The following is a 19,327-nucleotide window of genomic DNA, read 5'->3' as shown; positions in this document are numbered from 1 at the left end:
GCAGTGGCAACAGCATAGAGTTCGTACCTCCTGTCAGCTTGACGTTCTGAAATGGCAGGGCAGAAGAATAATTAGTTGTCGGCCTACAGGATGACATTTTGGAAGTCATAACAGTCACTGACAGGGCTGTGTCACCATTATTTCACTATATAGTCACAAATTTTGATTAACGAGTCAACCCATTAAAGGGCCACGTCACCCAATTCCAAAGACGTGGAGTGAGAGATTGTCCTCTAGGTTCATATCCATGTGAAAGTTCTAGCACAAAACGTGTATTTAGTCAAATATTTCGACTTTTCCATCGCATTCACACGGACACCCTTCACTCGGGGCAAAGGGGTCCAGAATGACAGCTGGATTGAATTTACCAAATCTTCCTCTGACCACACCCCCACAAACACCAATTAACCAGGGAAACACACCATCGGCAGGTGCATTGCGATAGGTGCTGGGTAATTAATCACACCACCTGTCAATTGTGCCCCAAAGTTGAGTTTACCTGATGACGTTTGTGATGGTCAAAGGAAGTTTTGATAAATTTAGGCCTGGGCTATACGTCTCTAGGTTTTTATAAAACGGATATTTTCGTACTCCGTTGTCGTATGGGCAGGGGCCCATACGACAAAGATATCTGTGTCCACACATACAACCCAAAACGATACTTTTTGACTCCAACAAGCATGCCAGGCCAGTAGGTGGCGATAAGAAATATGTAACGCAATAGAAAAAAATTCTGAGCATGCGCGGTGAGCTGGTTTCCCAATAAATCCCCCCACGTAACCCGGTAGTACTAAAAACAAAACAAACAAGGCATGCAGACAGGACTCCGTCTAGTGAGCAACTTTGGAACTCACCTTCTAATATAAACACAAACCCCATTTTCCCAGCTGACTCGCTAGCCTAGTGGAATACTACGCACACTTGTAATCTGGTGCAGCTTGTGAAAAAGTGGAGATATTTGACTAAACAAACATTTTATGATAATGACTCACATGGATATGAAAGTTGAGGACCATATCGGACTCCCAAGTCTTTATTTCAAAGACTTGGGAGTAAGATATGGTCCTCAAGTTTCATATCCATTTATTGAGCGAGTACACACGGAGCGCCGACCACATTTATGCTGCCATTCTGCCACTGCAACCGCAAGACTTTAATCGTAACACAAGACAACACATTTTGAGCTTGTAGATCTGCTACTTTCAAATTCAAATTCTGAGAAGTACGTTTGTACATTTGAGTTTTCCACCCAGCAGAGATAGACATTTATTTTAGATGAATCTTATGAATGTAACTGCCAGTTACAACTTGTGTTACCATTATGTTATTTGAGTAAAAGTGGCATGAAAATGTACTCATTATGCAGAATGTCCCATTTCAAATGTGTTAAAATAGCAGATCTACAAGCTTGCAATGCATTGTGAGCACACACACACACACTATGGTCGGACGAGCACCTCGTTGATTGTTCAATGATGAAAAACGAGGATTTGAAAAAAAGACGAAAATCACTCGAGACACGACACCATCAGGGATGAGAATGGCTGCCCTGCTGTTGCTGTCAATAGAATATCTATTCTAAACCTGGAAGAGTTACTTGTCAAACAGTACAATCAAGATTTCAGTGAAAGAGCCAGTAATGAAACGGAGGAAATGTCAAGAGAAGAGGCCAAATTCCTTGATATTATAAACCACTCAGCAAAAATTAAAGATGGACATTACTGCCTAAACTTACCTTTCAAACAAGAAGATCCCATCATGCCAAATAACCGTTGTATTGCAGAGCAACGCATCCAGAGCCTGAAACGCAAGTTCAACAAAGATGAGAAGTTCCATGATGAATACACATCTTTCCTCACAGACATGATTAACAGTGGCTACGCTGAATTGGGGCCAGTGGACCAGCTGAATCGAAGTGATGGAAAACTCTGGTATATCCCACATCATGGTGTGCATCACTCAAAGAAAGGCACCTTGAGAGTGGTCTTTGACTGTGGAGCAGTCTTTAAAGGAACATCACTTAACTTTCAACTGCTTCAGGGTCCCGATCTGACTAACTCACTTATTGGAGTCCTCACCAGATTCAGACAGGAACCAGTTGCCTTGATGGCAGACATCAAAGCCATGTTCCATCAGGTTAAGGTCTCGGATGAACATGTTGATTACCTGCGATTCCTATGGTGGCCTGAAGGTGATGTGCAGCAAAATCTGGCCGAATACAGAATGAAGGTACATCTTTTTGGAGCTGTGTCATCACCAAGTTGTGCCAATTTCTCTTTGAGAAAGACTGCTGAAGACAACCAAGCTCACTTTCCACCTGAAGTGACAAACACAGTAAATAACAACTTTTATGTTGATGATTGTCTGAAATCCATGCCCACAGAACGAGAAGCAGTACAATTAGTCAAAGACCTGACTGCTCTCTGCCAGAGGGGTGGATTCATTTTGTCAAAATGGATCAGCAACAGCCGTGCCGTGTTAACTTCTATTCCACATGAGCACAGGGCCAAAGAGATCAAGGAGTTGGACTTGGACAAGGACAATCTGCCAGTGGAAAGAGCTCTAGGATTACACTGGTGTGTTGAAACAGATGTGTTCAAGTTCACAAATACGGCACCTGAAAGACCACACACTAGACGTGGCATCTTGTCTGTGGTTGGCTCTATATATGACCCTTTAGGATTTCTATCACCATTTGCGCTGCCAGCCAAGCTGATGATGCAGGAGCTCTGCAGGAGGAGGCTTGGATGGGATGAAGCCATACCCGAAGTCTTCTCACAGCAGTGGACAGGATGGCTAGCGGATCTGAAGCAAGTGGTGGAGTTCAAAGTGGACAGGTGTATTAAACCTAAGAACTTTGGTCAAATCACACACTCACAGCTACATCACTTTTCGGATGCCAGCGAAAGTGGCTATGGATCGGTGTCCTACCTAAGACTGGAGAACAGTGACGGAGAAGTGCATATTGCATTCATGATAGGAAAATCCAGAGTGGCACCACTGAAACAAATGACAATTCCAAGAATGGAGCTGGCAGCAGCAGTCCTGGCTATCCGAGTTGACAAAATGCTGCGTAGGGACTTGCAGCTGCCACTGGATAGGTCCATTTTCTGGACTGATAGCACTACAGTGCTGAAGTACATAAACAATGAAACAAAACGTTTTCAAACATTTGTAGCAAACAGGATTTCTCTTGTGAGAGATGCTACTGATGTATCACAATGGAAATATGTGAGTACAAAGGAAAACCCTGCAGATGCAGCATCAAGAGGGCTGACAGCAGACCGCTTTCTAAGCTGCAAGAAATGGATCAGAGGACCAGATTTCCTCTGCAGATCAAATTATGATTGGCCTAACTTGCCCTTTGAATCAACAATATCCGCCAATGATCCAGAAATCAAACCTGACATCACAGTAAATGTCATTATCAAAGATCAACTGAACCCAACCAATTATCTGATCCACTACTTCTCATCATGGATGAGGCTGAAGACTGCTGTAGCTTGGCTTCTTAAAGTAAAGACCACACTCTTGCAACTGACTAGAAGGAGAAAGGAGCTTCAAGCTGCTGTGAGCAGTGTTGAAAAGGATCCTGTCAAACTAAAGGAGAAGGTTGAAGAGGAGATGCAAGTCTTTAAAGGTATTATGACATGATTTATAACATAATTTTAACAACATTAAAAGTCTTGGCCATGGTCCTTCAAACGTGTCTAAAAAGTTTGAACACTCAACTCCACTCCAGTATTTCTTGACACGAGTTTTTGTGCATGTGTAAAGTTCATCCTGAGAAGCCATGGAAAAACACATTATTTTAGCCTGTAGATGTCGGTAATTCCCCCTTTCCTGTCAACCCAAGATGCGCTTATTTGACAACGTGGTAGGAACGTCGTCAAAAATAAAAGAGTCATCTAGGCCAGTTGGTATCCTGTGTTGATTGACACAGCCAACAAAAGAGCAGATTGATTTTTCTCTAGAAGCCATTATTAGTAAGTATTACAAAGAAACAAAGTCGCGATCACAATGAGGAAGCGGAGAAGAGAGGGTAGGCACTAGGCAGGGAGCAGAGGGGAGGGGGCGGAGGTTTAGCGGAGATCTACGTATATCTCTGCCGTCCAACCAGATGAGACATTTTTGCATAATTATTCACAAAAGTCCAGACAGCAGAGAATACATTGACATAACAACGCGTCATCAGAGCGGAGGGAGGGGCGTCAGCTGCGACTCCGCGGCTCCGCCCACCCCCCGGGGTAAGATTTGTGATTTGTGATTTGCTCTCGTTCACTGCAATGCAATTTGCGGCATTTTCAAAACAATATTGCGCAGAGTAGCGATTATCTAACGTATTTGCAATGCCATACGTTGAAAGATCTGTTGCCCGCGGACAAGGCACGTTACCTCCGCAAGTTAGATATTATCGGCATAGGTGTTTGCCGTATGTGATTAAGGATTGGAAAAAGTTGCATTGGCAGCCATAGAAAATTCTGCCCGGGGTAAAACACCGGATGTGATGTTTTTGGGCGTTCCTGTCTTGTTAAAAAACCGGCTGTGACGTTTTTGGGCGTTCCTGTCTTGTTTCGTGTCAGTGTATACACTGAATGTTCAAACTTTGGTGAAATTGATGTCAAGAAAAGCCAAAAAAGCCAAAAAATCTACAAAAATGTGTTTTAAATGTCACAATCCCTTTAAAGCGACGCTTCGTGGACAGTGCTTAACTCCCGAAGATCTTATCCAAGCAGAACATGCAGTCATCTCATTCAGTCAAATGCAAAGATTTCCAGAAGAAATATCTGTTCTGCAAACTGATAAAAATGTCAAAAGAAGCAGTGTTGGATGATGGACTACTGAGAGTAGGTGGTCGCCTGAATAGGCTAGCGATGCCTGAAGAAATCAAACATCCGATCATCCTCTCAAAAGACCTTCACATATCCACCCTGATATTACGACACATCCATAAACTACTCGGACATGGAGGAAGGAATTACATGCTGTCTCATCTCCGCAAAAAATATTGGATCATCAAAGCAAACTCTGCTGCAAGGAAAATCATAACCAACTGCACTGTGTGCAAACGACAGCGGGGTAGAGTTGGTGAGCAAAAAATGGCAGACTTGCCTTTGGAGAGAATTCAACCAGACAAGCCTCCATTCACAGATGTGGGAGTAGACTACTTTGGTCCTATAGAGATCAAGAGAGGACGAAGTATTGTAAAAAGGTATGGTGTAATCTTCACCTGCATGGCAAGCAGAGCAGTACATCTTGAAGTTGCACATACACTCGACACAGACTCCTGCATCCATGCACTAAGAAGATTCAACTGTCGACGAGGTCAAGTTTCATCTCTAAAATCAGATAACGGTACAAACTTCATAGGAGCGGAAAGAGAATTAAGGGAAGCACTGAATAGCCTGAATCAGGAGAAAATCCAGAATGCTATGCTTCAGCAAGGGATAAAGTGGAGCTTTAACCCCCCAGCAGGATCCCATCACGGCGGTGTTTGGGAACGACTGATCCGCATGGTACGAAGTGTACTCCATTCTGTTCTTAATCAACAAGTGCTTGATGATGAAGGATTGCAAACTTTAATGTGTGAAGTAGAGGCAATTTTAAATGATCGACCCATCACCAAGTCTTCTGACGACCCAATGGACCTGGAAGCGCTGACCCCAAATCATCTTCTTTTATTAAAAACGCAGCCAATATTGCCACCTGTACATCAAACGTAGATGGAAACAAGTACAGTACATGGCAGATCTCTTTTGGAAACGATGGACAAAAGAGTACTTACCATCAATCCAAGAACGGCAAAAATGGTCAGCTGAAAGGAGAAGTTTTGCCCCCGGTGACATTGTGGTGGTGGTAGATTCCACTGCACCACGAGGCGCCTGGTTACTGGGGAGAATATTGGAGACCATTCCTGATTCAAAAGGTCTTGTACGCACAGTTCGACTCAAGACCAAAAGCAACATCTTGGAGAGACCGATAACAAAGATATGTCTGCTCCAAGAGACTGAAAACTAAAGAGACTGATGTTCAAAGAAGATTGAATGAATTTACTTTATTTCTTTTGAAAAAAAAGAAAAAAAAAAAGAACATGTAAATGTAAATTTGAATATGACTCCTTATATGGTTATTAATTGTTACCCTTGAAACAATTAGGGGCCGGTGTGTAGGAGCCATTAGAAGAGAGGCATTATTTGTATTATTATTATTACCAGTATTATTTTTGACCACCTGGTGGCGGGCTTGAGACACACAGCTGCTAGAAGGTGACCACTTATAAGGTGACACAGGGGCACTAGGAAGGGACTAGACACAGGGAACCAGGGAGCAAACCGTTCTTACCAGCACAGCAGTATCGGCAGCACAGAGACTAACCTATAATCTACTAATAACATCACTGGATCACTCACATCACTGGTATGTTCATGTTCATGCTCAATTTCATTTCTGATTTCTGATAAATAAATAACACTCAAACTGGATCAAAGACTGGACATCCATCTGTTGCAATTTTCTGTGTGTACTGCGTAGGATCACTCCCATACCTGTGAGGTAACAGCCAAAGGAGATTGGAAACTGGAAAAATGGCAGTTACAGTATGAATGAATGGTTGAATAAATCGATTAATGAATAGTTGAATAAATACTTGAAAGGTCACTTGATAATCCTCCATTTTTATCTCTTTACCTGAAAGGTCTGCATCAAAGGATGGTGTTTCTTTCAACAGCCTGTTGAAAGTGTGTGATTGCAGCTGCGTTCTCTTCACACAGTCACGCACGCACGCACGCACGCACGCACGCACGCACGCACGCACGCACACACACACACACACACACACACACACACACACACACACACACACACACACACACACACACACACACACACACACACACACACACACACACACACACACACACACACACACACACACACACACACACACACACACACACACACACACACACCTCAGTAGCTCAGTCAGTGGAAAAGTACTGGAGGGAGCGGAGACCACTGCAAGGCTGTGACTGACTGCATGCATCTGACATGGGCTCTGACTTGTTCAGATTACACAAACGCAACATAAACTCTAGGTGTAACGATACAGCTAGTAACTGCATCGAAAGATCTATTTAATTTCAACAATCGAAGTATATCAATATGTAAACAGTGTCATAAACAATCGTATTGTTTAACTTTGTATGGAATCGTATTGCTTTGCAATGCAAATAATCAGTATTGAATCGTTTTGCAAATAATCTAAGTACTTGTGCGCTGTATTTAGATATTTTAAGAAGATAAAAGTTTCTTTGCTAGATAGTTACTGTTATCGATTTTAAATCATTGAATTGTATCGCCATGAATGAACCTATATCGTGCATGTATCGTATCGTCAACCATGTATCATGATAAGTATGGTATCACTGTTAAAATGTATCGTTACACCCCTATAAACTACACACACATACTGTACACACCATCCACAGGTAGATAATTTCATGTCATTCAACACAAATGCTATGTTGCCATCTTTGACTAACCAGCTTAACATGTTTAGCATAAGTTATGGAGCGAGTGCCTTGTACAAAGCATGCTGCCATCCACAGTTAATTACATCGTTCTTGATCCAGGTATAGCACACGTGCAGGGGCATTCAAATCAATGTTTCTTTTGAGTGTCATACTGTCATCCATATAGAGCGTCGCAGTCCCGCCCCCTACCAGGGCCCATGAAATGATTCACCGTTCATTTTCCTCATAGACTTTTCAAAACGTATTTATTTAAAGATTTTTTAAGCGTCGTACAAAGCCAACTCTTGTCGTGACAAATCATGACAACAAACACAATCTTTCGGGCCGAACAAATAATTAGTAAGAAGAAAACGGCAGGTTACAACACTTTTTAAATTTGTTTTTCTCCAATAAACATTTTTTTTTGTTTATTGTCATGATTTGTCACAACTTGAGTTGGCTTTGTATGGCGCTTAAAGGTCTTTAAATAAATACTTTGAAATGTCTATGGGAAAAATGCATTGGGCTGCGACGCTCTATAGTAGTTGTTTAAACAGTAAAACTGTGACAAAGTTCCCACAGTGGCTTCTGCATGTTTGCTTAATATAGTAGCCTATATTAAGCCTTTTTGTTATCAACCCTAAAGCTGCACTGTAAATGTTACAAGAAACAACGCCAATTCAAACACCAGAGGTGTGTTGAGGCAATTCCAGTGTGCCTGCAGCCTAATGGTTAACGGTGCCGGGGGAATAGCTGTACACGGTCACAGACAAGAAAATTTGCTACAGACAAGTCTTTGCCACGGACACATTTGTCCGTGTACGGACACATTGTTGACACCTGTTTGGGTCATCATGGCAGTTACCTTGCCATGATGCAACTCAAAATGTGGACAAGAAATCTAAAATAATTGCTAGAAATTGATTCATTATTTAAAAATATGACTTTTTGACTTACATTGTACGCTGAAACAGCTCTCAAAGTCACTCTTTTTAAACGTAAACAAACTCAAACAAAGTACAGACAATATAGATTATAGAGCATCACCAAACATTGTACTGTTTATTTCTCTTCTATTTTCTATGTTGATTTTACTATTTGAACATCTGGATCCGGTTCCACAGAGTCCGGGTTTTCTTCCTAATAAAAATGTCAAAATCAACAGTAAATTTGTATTACGTAGGCTAATAAAAGAGTGATTGAGAGTTGTACAGCCAATGAGTGAATGAGGAGCATATTTTACATACACATTGTAGCCTACATCATGGCAAGGTAACTACAACCCAACCCAAACATCTACCAAAGTGGTCTTACCCTGAAAATAGCTGATCTACAAGCTCTTAACGTGGCACTAAGTGACACGTTGTGAGCTTGTATGCTGCTGCTATTTTCACTAGTTTGGGTCCCAGGGAGACTTCTCTTTTGGGTCACGGCTAGCCTAAAAGGTTTGGGAACCACTTTATTATATTATAGCTTATAGTAGCCAGACAGCGATTCACAGGTTCGATTCCCGAACCTGATGAAATTTGTTGTGTGTCATTCCCCATCTCTCTCCCTGTTCCTATCACTCATCACTGTACTATATAAATAAAGCCATGAAAAGCTCTGAAATATCTGGGTTCCTGGAATCTTGCCAATTAGAAATGTGAGACAACTTGTGGGAGGGTGGCCTGAGGGTGGTGCTAAAACATAGGTCATGACATCACTCATCTTCCAGGCAGAAGAAATAAGCTCACCAAGTTTAGAGTAAATCTGCCCGTTGGATTTTGAGATAACTTGTGTGCAAAGGTTTGACCTAAGTAAGGTGGCTAACACCAACCAAGGATTGAAGGTTTAGTTTACTGCATGTACATTTATTGGAATACGGTAAAAGTAATAACGGAACAAAGTTGCTGCAGCAGGGTGGAGGAGGGACAGACAGAATGAAAGAGTCTGCCTATAGAAACAAAAATCCACACTCAGCCATTACCGGGGTGTACCATTAACATCTGGCCTACAGGACACTACAAGGCTCCATGGATTCTCATGGAGCCCTGTAGGCCAGTAATTGCTGAGTATTTAAGGTAGACTCAAGGTGCATGCAGATGTGAAGGAATGAAATCGAAAGGACATACGGAACATAAAAAAGAATTACTGCAATGTTTGCTATAAGCACACACATACACTTCAACTTGATAATCAATGAAAGGCTCAAACTAAATGAATACTAATTAAAAAGCAAAATATATAATTGATATGCAATACTGAATATAACTATAATCACTGTAGTAATAACATGGCATGTGTATGCCAACATAGAGAAGCAACTTTCAACAGTTACTTTTATGATACAACTTTCACAAAGGTTTCTTTAACACATGTTGAGTTTCTGCTTATTGATAGATTCCAAGTTGGAGACTAGTGCTTTCTATGGTATGTCAGGATGACAGCAGATGTACTTTCTGTTCTCGGGTTGGGCTAAAATCTTTCTGTGGCAAACGTGCTTATTGTCCGCAATAATTAACAAAATAAAACACCACACTACAAAATATAAAAGCCCGGAGGGCAGAATAACGAAAAACAAATGCCAAAACAAAAAATGTCTTCACTGACAGACAGTGGCACTAGTGAAAAGGTCATTGGGTCACCTAATGCAGTAGGGCACATCCTTGCTTAGCGCATTAAGTTTCATGGCAAACTGCCCATTATATTTTAAGATGCCATCTTTGCAATGGAAAGTTTGTCATTGGGAAGGTGCTAGATCGAGGCATGGCTACTGGCCACCAAAATCTGTAGAGGCCATCGTCTGGGTAACGTGAAGATGCACAGAAAATTCCATAGTATTTCAGATAACCGTTACAATATATCATCAAGTGGCACATGTTCCAGAGAGCCACATGAGTTGGTACATGACTTAAGCAGGTTAGAATAAAGAAGCTATGTTTGAGCAATGTCTGAGTCATGGTCTGTTTATTGAGCTGAGCATGGAACACAGGAGTACACAAACAACAACTCGCCTGTTGTGAACTAAGGGCCTGTTACAATACGCTGTTGAATGTCTGTGTGTCATGCTAACTAGCTACCGGTAAGTTCAGTCTGAAGTGGCTGAGTAGGTCAGAATACAGATTGTTCCTGGCTGGAATGATGAACGATGAGGAGTACTAGTACACTGTGCTCAGCTCATAGTTCAAAGACCTACAACTAGGCCAAGAACGATATGCCTTCTACAATTAAATACAGTACAGAACATACTGTAACTGAAATTAACTTAGCACATAGATAAACTTTGGAAGAATTAAGTTCTAGCAGCAGTTCATGCTCCATCTAGCTAAGCTAGCTGAAATGGAGAAACAAGAATGACGAATGATGATGAATGAAGCGCTCACCGTTGGGCATCTGTACCCATTTTTTCTATTATTATTATTTATTATTATTATTAATTTATTTAAAATGTTTTAACGTGTATATTTCTCTGTCACAAACTCCCGGCCGTTGTTTGCATTTGTTTACTACATTCTTTTGTTGTTTCAATCACTGTGTTTTGTTGTGTAGCTCCAGTTAGCTCATAACATTAGCCGCTGTTGTGAGGCAATCCGCACAAGTTATACTGCACTCCCATTGGCTTAGGTGACGTTTCAGAGTATGGGTTCAGACTCGGAGCAGCCAATCATGACTAGGTCGTCAAAGCCAACCTGAGCGAAAATTAGCCTCGATCCCAGCCGTACTCATCTGCGAAGAGAAAAGCCTGGTCACAAAATAGGCAGAGTGCATAGCAGTGTCTGTCTGGAACATCCGTCAGATTTATATCCCCCGGATACGATATTTTTTGTTTCATTCACGCAGAATGTAAACAGATTTGTAAAGCGTCAACGTAATTTCCTTAAGTCCGCAAAATCCCGCTACTTCTGCCAAATTTCAGAAATGCACTCTAAGCGTAGGTCTTGTCCAGCGTGAGTGAAAATAAGTCCAGGTATGACCTGGCAAAAACAGTTGCTAAAGTTGCTGGACATTTAACAGTCATGGGAACTAATGTAATCGTGTCGGCTTTCAGCTAACAGAGGAAGAACAAAAGCACTATAGGCTTAATGAGAGAATTCTAGCAATTCATAAACCCAAGACAACAAAACAAATGAAAGACATGTGTATAACAGTCACTCACAATCCAAGTCTGTCAAATCATTCATAAATGTACTTGAAAATGAAAACTCATGTGAGTTTGGTGTGCTCACAGATTCCACCATCAGACAGAATTGTGATGAGTATGGGGGACAAAGGGCTCCTAGAGAAACTATTATGAGAGGCTGACCGAACACTGCAGAGGGCTGTACAGATGTGCCAATAAGCCAGGGAATTAAATTGCATTTAAAATATATGGACAGAACTGAAAATTATTACATTACAGTCTGTAAAACTAAAAACACCAAACAAGCCATAAGGGTGGAGAGGCACGGAAAAGGAGCAGCATTCATGCACATGTAATTTAGCATCTACCCGCCGCAGCAATATCCTACATTTTGATAATGAATGTGTACTAGTCTGCGGCATGAGAAACCACTTTGATTATGTATGCAGAAAAAGCCCACAACAAACACTCCTGACCTGCTGGAGACCTGTGCTCCGAGGAGCTCCTAAACCTCGCATCACCAGGCTTTCCACCTCGGAGGAAAGCCTGGTCTGTGTTCCAAAATCACTGTGTGAACCGGTCTGGAGCAGATGGTAATTTACCTCATGTTGTAGTCACTGATTTGTAGTCATCAGGCAATAAACCACAAGGCGGAATAAGAAGTACCCATTCATAGTACTGATTTCGCCTTGTGGTTTCAGAGATGCCAGATGACAAATACAAATCATTGTACAACATGACAAAACCATACGCTCCCGACCGGATCATTAAACCCAAAATGGAATGCTGCCCAGGCTAAATTCAACCTGGTTCTCCTGGGTCAACTCTGGATAGTGCATGTCTCTCCACTCTCCGCCCTCAGCTTCCTGTGTCTCTACACTCGCATAAATAAAAGAGGAAAGTGATTACATCAAATTGGACTATAGAGCCAAGGATCCAGAGAGTAAGACATAGAGGAACTCTTTGGGGGGTGTGATCTACTCAACCAAACCTCATGATGAGGCATGGATTGAACCAAATCTCATGATGATCGAGGAATGGATTGAAACCTACAACGTTGTGGGACTAATGTAGAATTCAAAGTGTGTTTCAGTACGCTGACTGTATATGAGTTGTTGTGGAGGTGACGTCACATGAAGTGTGAGATTGATATAGGAGCCATGCCATGTGGATTGTTGTGTGATTCGACTTTCGATTTGTACAGACTTTTTTGTTGTCTTTTAATATGACGCACTACTTCACATTGGAAGCTACATACTTATGTTGTTTGTGTTAACTGCTTTTATTTCCAAAAGAAAGAAAAAGCAAATCTAATGGATAATGTACATGTGGAAATACCGTACTATTCATGGGAAACATGAAAGAAACATGTAAGACATGTCAGCTTTGGTTTTGTTTACAATGTCCATCAGTCAGACACCTGTCTTCCATAAAATAGAGTTCATGTGGGGGTATTGCACCAAGCAGGATTACTCAGTTAACTTCTAAAATAGCCTGCATAACTTCTCTGAACATTTGTTTAATACATAGCTGGTAATCCTGCTTCCTGGAATACCCCTGAGACCTACTGTAAACCTGTCCTAATCAAAACAGTCCCATCTGGGCTCTTCACAAGGAATAAACTGAGCTCAGAGCAACGCCCACCCTTTCGCACATGTGCTATAGAAAGGTCAAGTGCGTGTGGTGGTGGCTGCCCAAATGAATGCATTGCATGGGCATGCTGCTTTCACAGCGGTAGGGATGAAAGAAAAAGTGTAGACTATAAACCTCATGCAAATGCGTCATTGTAGTTTGGAAGACTGTTATAAGACATTGATATAGGTAGACTGTTCATTGTTGTATAAATGTAAAAACTGCAAGAGCTATTTTAAAGTTACTGTTAAAAAAATAAAAGATCCATGTAGTGCATGCTCCGTTTATTGAGCTGAGCTGAAAAACCTAAGTAATTTAACTTCTTGAGTCACAATGCAAGCTACTGCAAAATGTAATTACACATAGTTCACTACTCCCCAACATTGCTGGTGTCGTCCACAGATGTCCAATAGCTTATGTTCAGAGCCCTTAAGAGCTGCCGAATGAAATTATTCCCAAATAGAGAAAGAGGCTCTAAATGCCTGTCATTTACATCTTAGTTCTCTATCTATCTATCTATCTATCTATCTATCTATCTATCTATCGACCAGTATCTATCTATCTATCTACCGACCGGTATCTATCTATCTATCTATCTATCTATAAATGCACTCCGTCTGTCTGTCTGTACGTGTGTAATCCACGTAACTCGAGAACCGCTCGCCCCACCGACTTCAAATTCGACACATGCGTTCCACACACACCACCACAGGGGGTGCAGTGAATCTGGACAGGGCCCCTGCCCAGGGTCCATATATGGAGCTGCTTGTTCTGACATCATACCACTCCATATTTGGGCATGCCTGACACAGAACTCCATAAATAGGAATAAAGGGACACAGAGAGATGGGTGGAACTGGTACTCTGCATTTCCGGTTGTCCAGAACAAGCACAAAAGCCTCATTTGGCATGCTTGACAAATAACTCCATATATGGACATAAAAGGGACACATACATAATAAATAGGAATAAAGGGACACAGAGAGATGGGTGGAACATGTACTCTGCATTTCCGGTTGTCCAGAACAAGCACAAAAGCCTCATTTGGCATGCTTGACAAATAACTCCATATATGGACATAAAAGGGACACATACATAATAAATAGGAATAAAGGGACACAGAGAGATGGGTGGAACATGTACTCTGCATTTCCGGTTGTCCAGAACAAGCACAAAAGCCTCATTTGGCATGCTTGACAAATAACTCCATATATGGACATAAAAGGGACACATACATAATAACTGGGTGGGGCATGCATTTCCTGTTGTCCAGAGACAGCACAAAAGACTCTGCATGGGGTCTGGACCTGATCACTCCTATATCTCCATATATGGATCTGGCCTGTTCTGACATCATTAATTGCTGACGTTTGCATATACTCCATACAACACGGGCACCGCTCTAGTATCCTACTATAAATGTGCCACGTCTCTGCATGCGTGTGTGTGTGTAATGCACGTAACTCGAGAACCATTTCACCCACCGACTTCACATTCGACACACGCGTTCCACACCCCCACAGGGAGTGAAGTGTGGTTCACTCCCTGTGGGGAGTTCAAGTGTGGTGGTTCTCCAGAACCACCACAAAAGGCTCTGGTCAGGCTCTGCCAGTGGGCCTAATGAGGCCAACTCCTTTCACCTGGGCCAGGCTCTGCCAGTGGGCCTAATGAGGCCAACTCCTTTCACCTGGGCCAGGCTCTGCCAGTGGGCCTAATGAGGCCAACTCCTTTCACCTGTGCAATTTCCAGCCTCTGCCTCAGCCAATTGAGGCTCAACCAATCAGGCTCTGCCAGTGGGCACAGGCACATACACAGATCTCCATGTGGGACACTGGCTGACAGTTAAAACGGGTGCTATGACAACGTATACACACACACACACACACACACACACACACAAGTTCCCAAGTTGCATCGTTCCCAAGTAGGCCGGTGGCCGACTGCGACGGTCACGTACAGGTCTAGCATCTATAAATGCACCAAGTCTCCGTCTGTCTGTCTGTGTGTAATCCACGTAACTCGAGAACCATTCGCCCCACCAACTTCAAATTTGATACACGAGTGCCACACCACCGCAGTGGGTTGAGCCGGTGTTGAGTTGGTCCGATCCACAGTTGTTTAGAACAGCCCCAAAAAGGCTTCTGCCCGGGCTCTGGACAGGGCCCATGCACAGGGTCCATATATGGAGCTGGCCTGTTCTGTTCTATGTATTATACTGAACTTGAAAAGAGGCAGGGCAGCGAGCCACCTACGTCGCACTGATATGTCTGAGTCACAGTGTTTGGCCTATATACGTTGTACCCGTCTGCCTGTGTCCCTTTTGGCCGGGCCCTCCCTTATGCCAATTTGAATATAGGATTCTGACATTATTTTGAAAATGTTGCCTATAATAGGGATAGGAACAATAATCGATTTAGTTTAAATAATTTGATCAATTATCTTTTTATTATCGATTGTTTGCTGCACCTAGCTAGGTCCCTACCCCGGGAGGTCAGAGAAACACGTACGACGTACCTAAGATATTAATACAGACAGGACAGAACAGACAGAGATAGAACAGACAGGACAGAACAGAGATAGAACAGAACAGAGGCACACAAGTATGAGGAAAACAGCCACCACAGGTCAGACACGATCAACTGAAAAACGTGATAGGCTACCATGAGAACCAGCAGAATTACCGGTAAGGAGTTTTTAGTTTAACTGTAAATGCTGAAAGAGCAGACTATAAACCTGTGTGCGTGTTGTGTGCGTGCGTTGACATCCATGTAGTAGGCCTATAGAGCGTCGCAGTCCCGCCCCCTACCAGGGCCCAGGAAATGATTCTCCGTTCATTTTCCTCATAGACATTTCAGAAAGTATTTATTTAAAGAGGTTTACGCTGCGGACAAAGCCAACTCTTGTCGTGACAAATCATGACAACACAATTTTTCGGGCCAAACAAATAATTAGAAAGTAGAAAAAAACGGCAGGTTACAACACTTTTTTTGTTGTTTTTCTTCTATGTAATTATTTGTTTTGTCCAAAATATTGTGTGTGTTGTCATGATTTGTCACGACTCGAGTTGGCTTCGTACGACGCTTAAAAGGTCTTTAAATAAATACGTTTTGAAATGTCTATGGGAAAAATGCATTGGGATTCATTTCCTGGGCCATGACTTGTTGTTCTGAAAGTGCAATGTCTGAGTCGTGCTGTTTATTGAGCTGTGCATGGGGAACACAACACCACTGACCTACTACATGGCTAATATAGCACCCAGTATAGTAATTTATTATATCAAAGATCATACCACTACTCCAGGCATTTTTATGCACAAGTTGGTTGATTTCAAACTACGCCTTTACAGCTTATATTTGAGTTTTGACCATGCCTGCCCTTCACAAGACCATCAATTTGTTTTTCCCTAGATGAGGTCCTAGCGACCTTGATGAGTGAGCTATATGGGGCTGTCACGTCTCGTACTCAAATGACTTACATAAACTGTGACAGATCTGACCAGCTGATGATTCAGTCTAGCTAATAAATGTTTAGATCATCATGCAGCTTCATGCTTCACTCTATGCTTAGTGGAATTAGCATATGAGGAATGGGGAATGAGACTGAAGTAAACGTCAGAAGAGTATCTGAAACAAATGACACAAATATATTAATATGTAATCGCCAAAAGTAGAGTAGACCGCTCGCAAAGGACAATCGATTACAAAACGTCAAAATTAACTACCACAGACTGTCAACATAAATCAGTGCAGCTCACTCACTGCAAATGCGCAGTTCTGACAAGAGTTTTACCAATAGAAAACGGTTACCCGAAAGTTTTTGTGGTCATTTGCTTGAAATTCCCCTTGGACGCTGCAGACACCAGCAACTCCCCTCCCCTGCAACTGCGAACATAAATGAAAAAAATACAATACAAGGTGCTTACCCTAGCTGATGCCCCAAATGTTAGAGAGACTACCGGGGTGCTTGTGCAATGTATTACTCCGTAGTCTTCAATAAAGAAGTGTTTTAATCCCGTTTGTGGCAGGAATTCGGTTAGTGAGAGGGGGGCGCATCCGATGAAAGCAAATCTTCCTTGGGTGAAGGGTGAGTGCCGCTCAATGTATGAAAACAGGAAGTGAGTAAACAGTGTGTGTGTGTGTGTGTGTGTGTGTGTGTGTGTGTGTGTGTGTGTGTGTGTGTGTGTGGCCTCAGATGGGCTGTTTATCAATTAAACTAATCCAGATAAAATCCAAGCCCCTCCCCCAACCATTCCAATTACCGTATATTCCACCTGCTATAAATAGGTTGAGCAAGATCAGTCAGAAAATACCCTTTTATTTCCCTTCATACCAGCTGTTTGAAGTCAACTTGCTTAGGGTAAAAGGTAATTTGCGCTCTTTCCATGCAATTTCTAAGATTTGTGAGTTATATATTAATGTTTACATCCATTAAGTTTTGTAGAGTTTGACTGCCTACACTTATCAAACTTTTTGAAATGGGGTCCATCCTAGCGCCTTTCGGGATCACCCTCTGTTACCTTTTCTGAATTTTGGATGTGCTGTCCAAAAGTCAGAAAGGGTAAACTGAGGGTCCAGAAAGGGTCCATCCATGCCTAAGTATAGTTTACAACTAAATGACTTAACAAGGACTCCTTGTAGCTTTCAGCTTCTGTCAGAGGAGTAATGCAAAAAGGAGTTCAGTTATTGGTCTTCCAACATGTCTGGTAGTTGAAGAATACTTTATGCCTCATTTTCACCCGTTTGAGCTTTTTGTCATGTGCAATCTTCACTTTCAGATCTGTACGTGAACAATGGCCGACATGATGAAGTCAGAGGCACTCCAATCTGGGAACCCAGAAGCCGATAAACCAGAAGCTGACAAGGCTGCAGAGGCCGACAAGCCAGAAGCTGACAAGCCAGAGGCCGACAAGCCAAATATCAGTGAGATCTCTCAGTTTGATAAGACCAAGCTAAAAAAGACTGACACGCAGGAGAAGAATACTCTACCTACCAAAGAGGGTGAGTATCATGTGAGCTCTACTGTTCCCTGCTACACTCATACTGCAGATAACTGCTCAGCCATGGACCATATGGACACACAGCAGCTAGGGACTGCTGAATGAGCTAGCATGAAGTTAACTGTAGGAGCTATCTATGCTGGCTCACTTTAACACTGCAATTAATGTTCAGTTTCTGAGTGACTGTGGCTAAAGGGGGTTAAAGTACATGTTCCAAATGATTCTGAGGTGATGGATGTAATGCACAAATTACCAAGGTGATGGATGTTATGCACAAATGACAAAGTCAGTGGACTTAAAACTAGTGTTTCTAATTGTCCTTTGTTCCAGTGACTGGAGACTTGTGCTACAGCTATAGTGATGTTCCATCTTATTGCAGAACCCTGACCGTAATCCTATGTGCCAGGCTTAAATCTCCCATTAATTGTCCTACATTAATTGTCTGTGGCTGAATGGAAGCAAATCATGTACATCATGTGGTGTTGTACCCTTTGCTACAACATTCTATTCTGGGAGCTCGTTCCACTAGTCTAGCTGGCGTGCTGCTGCTGCTGCATGTTTCCATTCGGCCACAAGACTGGTGAGGTTGGAAACTTAACATTGGGCCATTTAGACCTGGCTCACTCGGCCTAATCAAGTCTATGGTGTGCTTCGTTACAGAGGTGTTTGACACGGTAAAGGTTGGGGCTCTGTGCAGGCCAGTTAATTCCTCAATGGCAGGAACAGGTGGCCTTTGCAGAGTAGGGTGCATGGTGCCATCTGAGCTGACCTTATTATATTGCCATAATTTGGAAATGAATTAAATAAACTGCTATTATATGTGTGTGTGTGTGTGTGTGTGTGTGTATATATATAATAGTAGCAGTTTTCTGGAACAAACTCACGCACCAAAAGGAAACTTTCATAATGCCTCTCTAAAATATGGTCAATGTGACTCAAGTTCGTTTTTTTCTTTGTACCTCACAGCTATTCTCCTGGAGAAGAAAGAAGCATCTTGACTGATCCAGGCAATGCTCAAGATGAACTACCTACAGTATGAAGCATCTTCACTGACGATGGTTGAATAAAGATCCATTTGAATTAACT

General features: G+C 42.2%; 2 protein-coding genes across 3 annotated transcripts in view; both read left to right on the top strand.

Moving 5' to 3' along the window:
• Window positions 1-19,327, top strand: part of gaa2 (alpha glucosidase 2) — a 411,077-nt gene that overhangs the window by 358,986 nt on the left and 32,764 nt on the right. The gene's annotated exons all lie outside the window — the stretch shown is intronic.
• On the top strand, window positions 15,650-19,325 carry LOC310859428 (uncharacterized protein). 2 transcript variants are annotated; one of them, XM_083765967.1, is made up of 4 exons: window positions 15,650-15,928; window positions 17,270-17,328; window positions 18,020-18,242; window positions 19,208-19,325. In XM_083765967.1, exons 3-4 carry the CDS (start codon window positions 18,035-18,037, stop codon window positions 19,237-19,239), a joined length of 240 nt encoding a protein of 79 aa, XP_083622093.1. In that variant the 5' UTR covers window positions 15,650-15,928; window positions 17,270-17,328; window positions 18,020-18,034; the 3' UTR covers window positions 19,240-19,325. The 2 variants fall into 2 exon arrangements, with proteins under 2 accessions (XP_083622093.1, XP_083622092.1); XM_083765966.1 differs by lacking the exon at window positions 17,270-17,328 and having other exon boundaries at window positions 15,657-15,928.

The sequence above is a fragment of the Protomyctophum parallelum genome (assembly GCF_964188405.1).
Source record: "Protomyctophum parallelum genome assembly, chromosome: 5".
Classification (NCBI taxonomy): Eukaryota; Metazoa; Chordata; class Actinopteri; order Myctophiformes; family Myctophidae; genus Protomyctophum; species Protomyctophum parallelum.
Note: the sequence above shows the minus strand (reverse complement) of the source record. Positions and strands in the feature narration are given on the sequence as shown.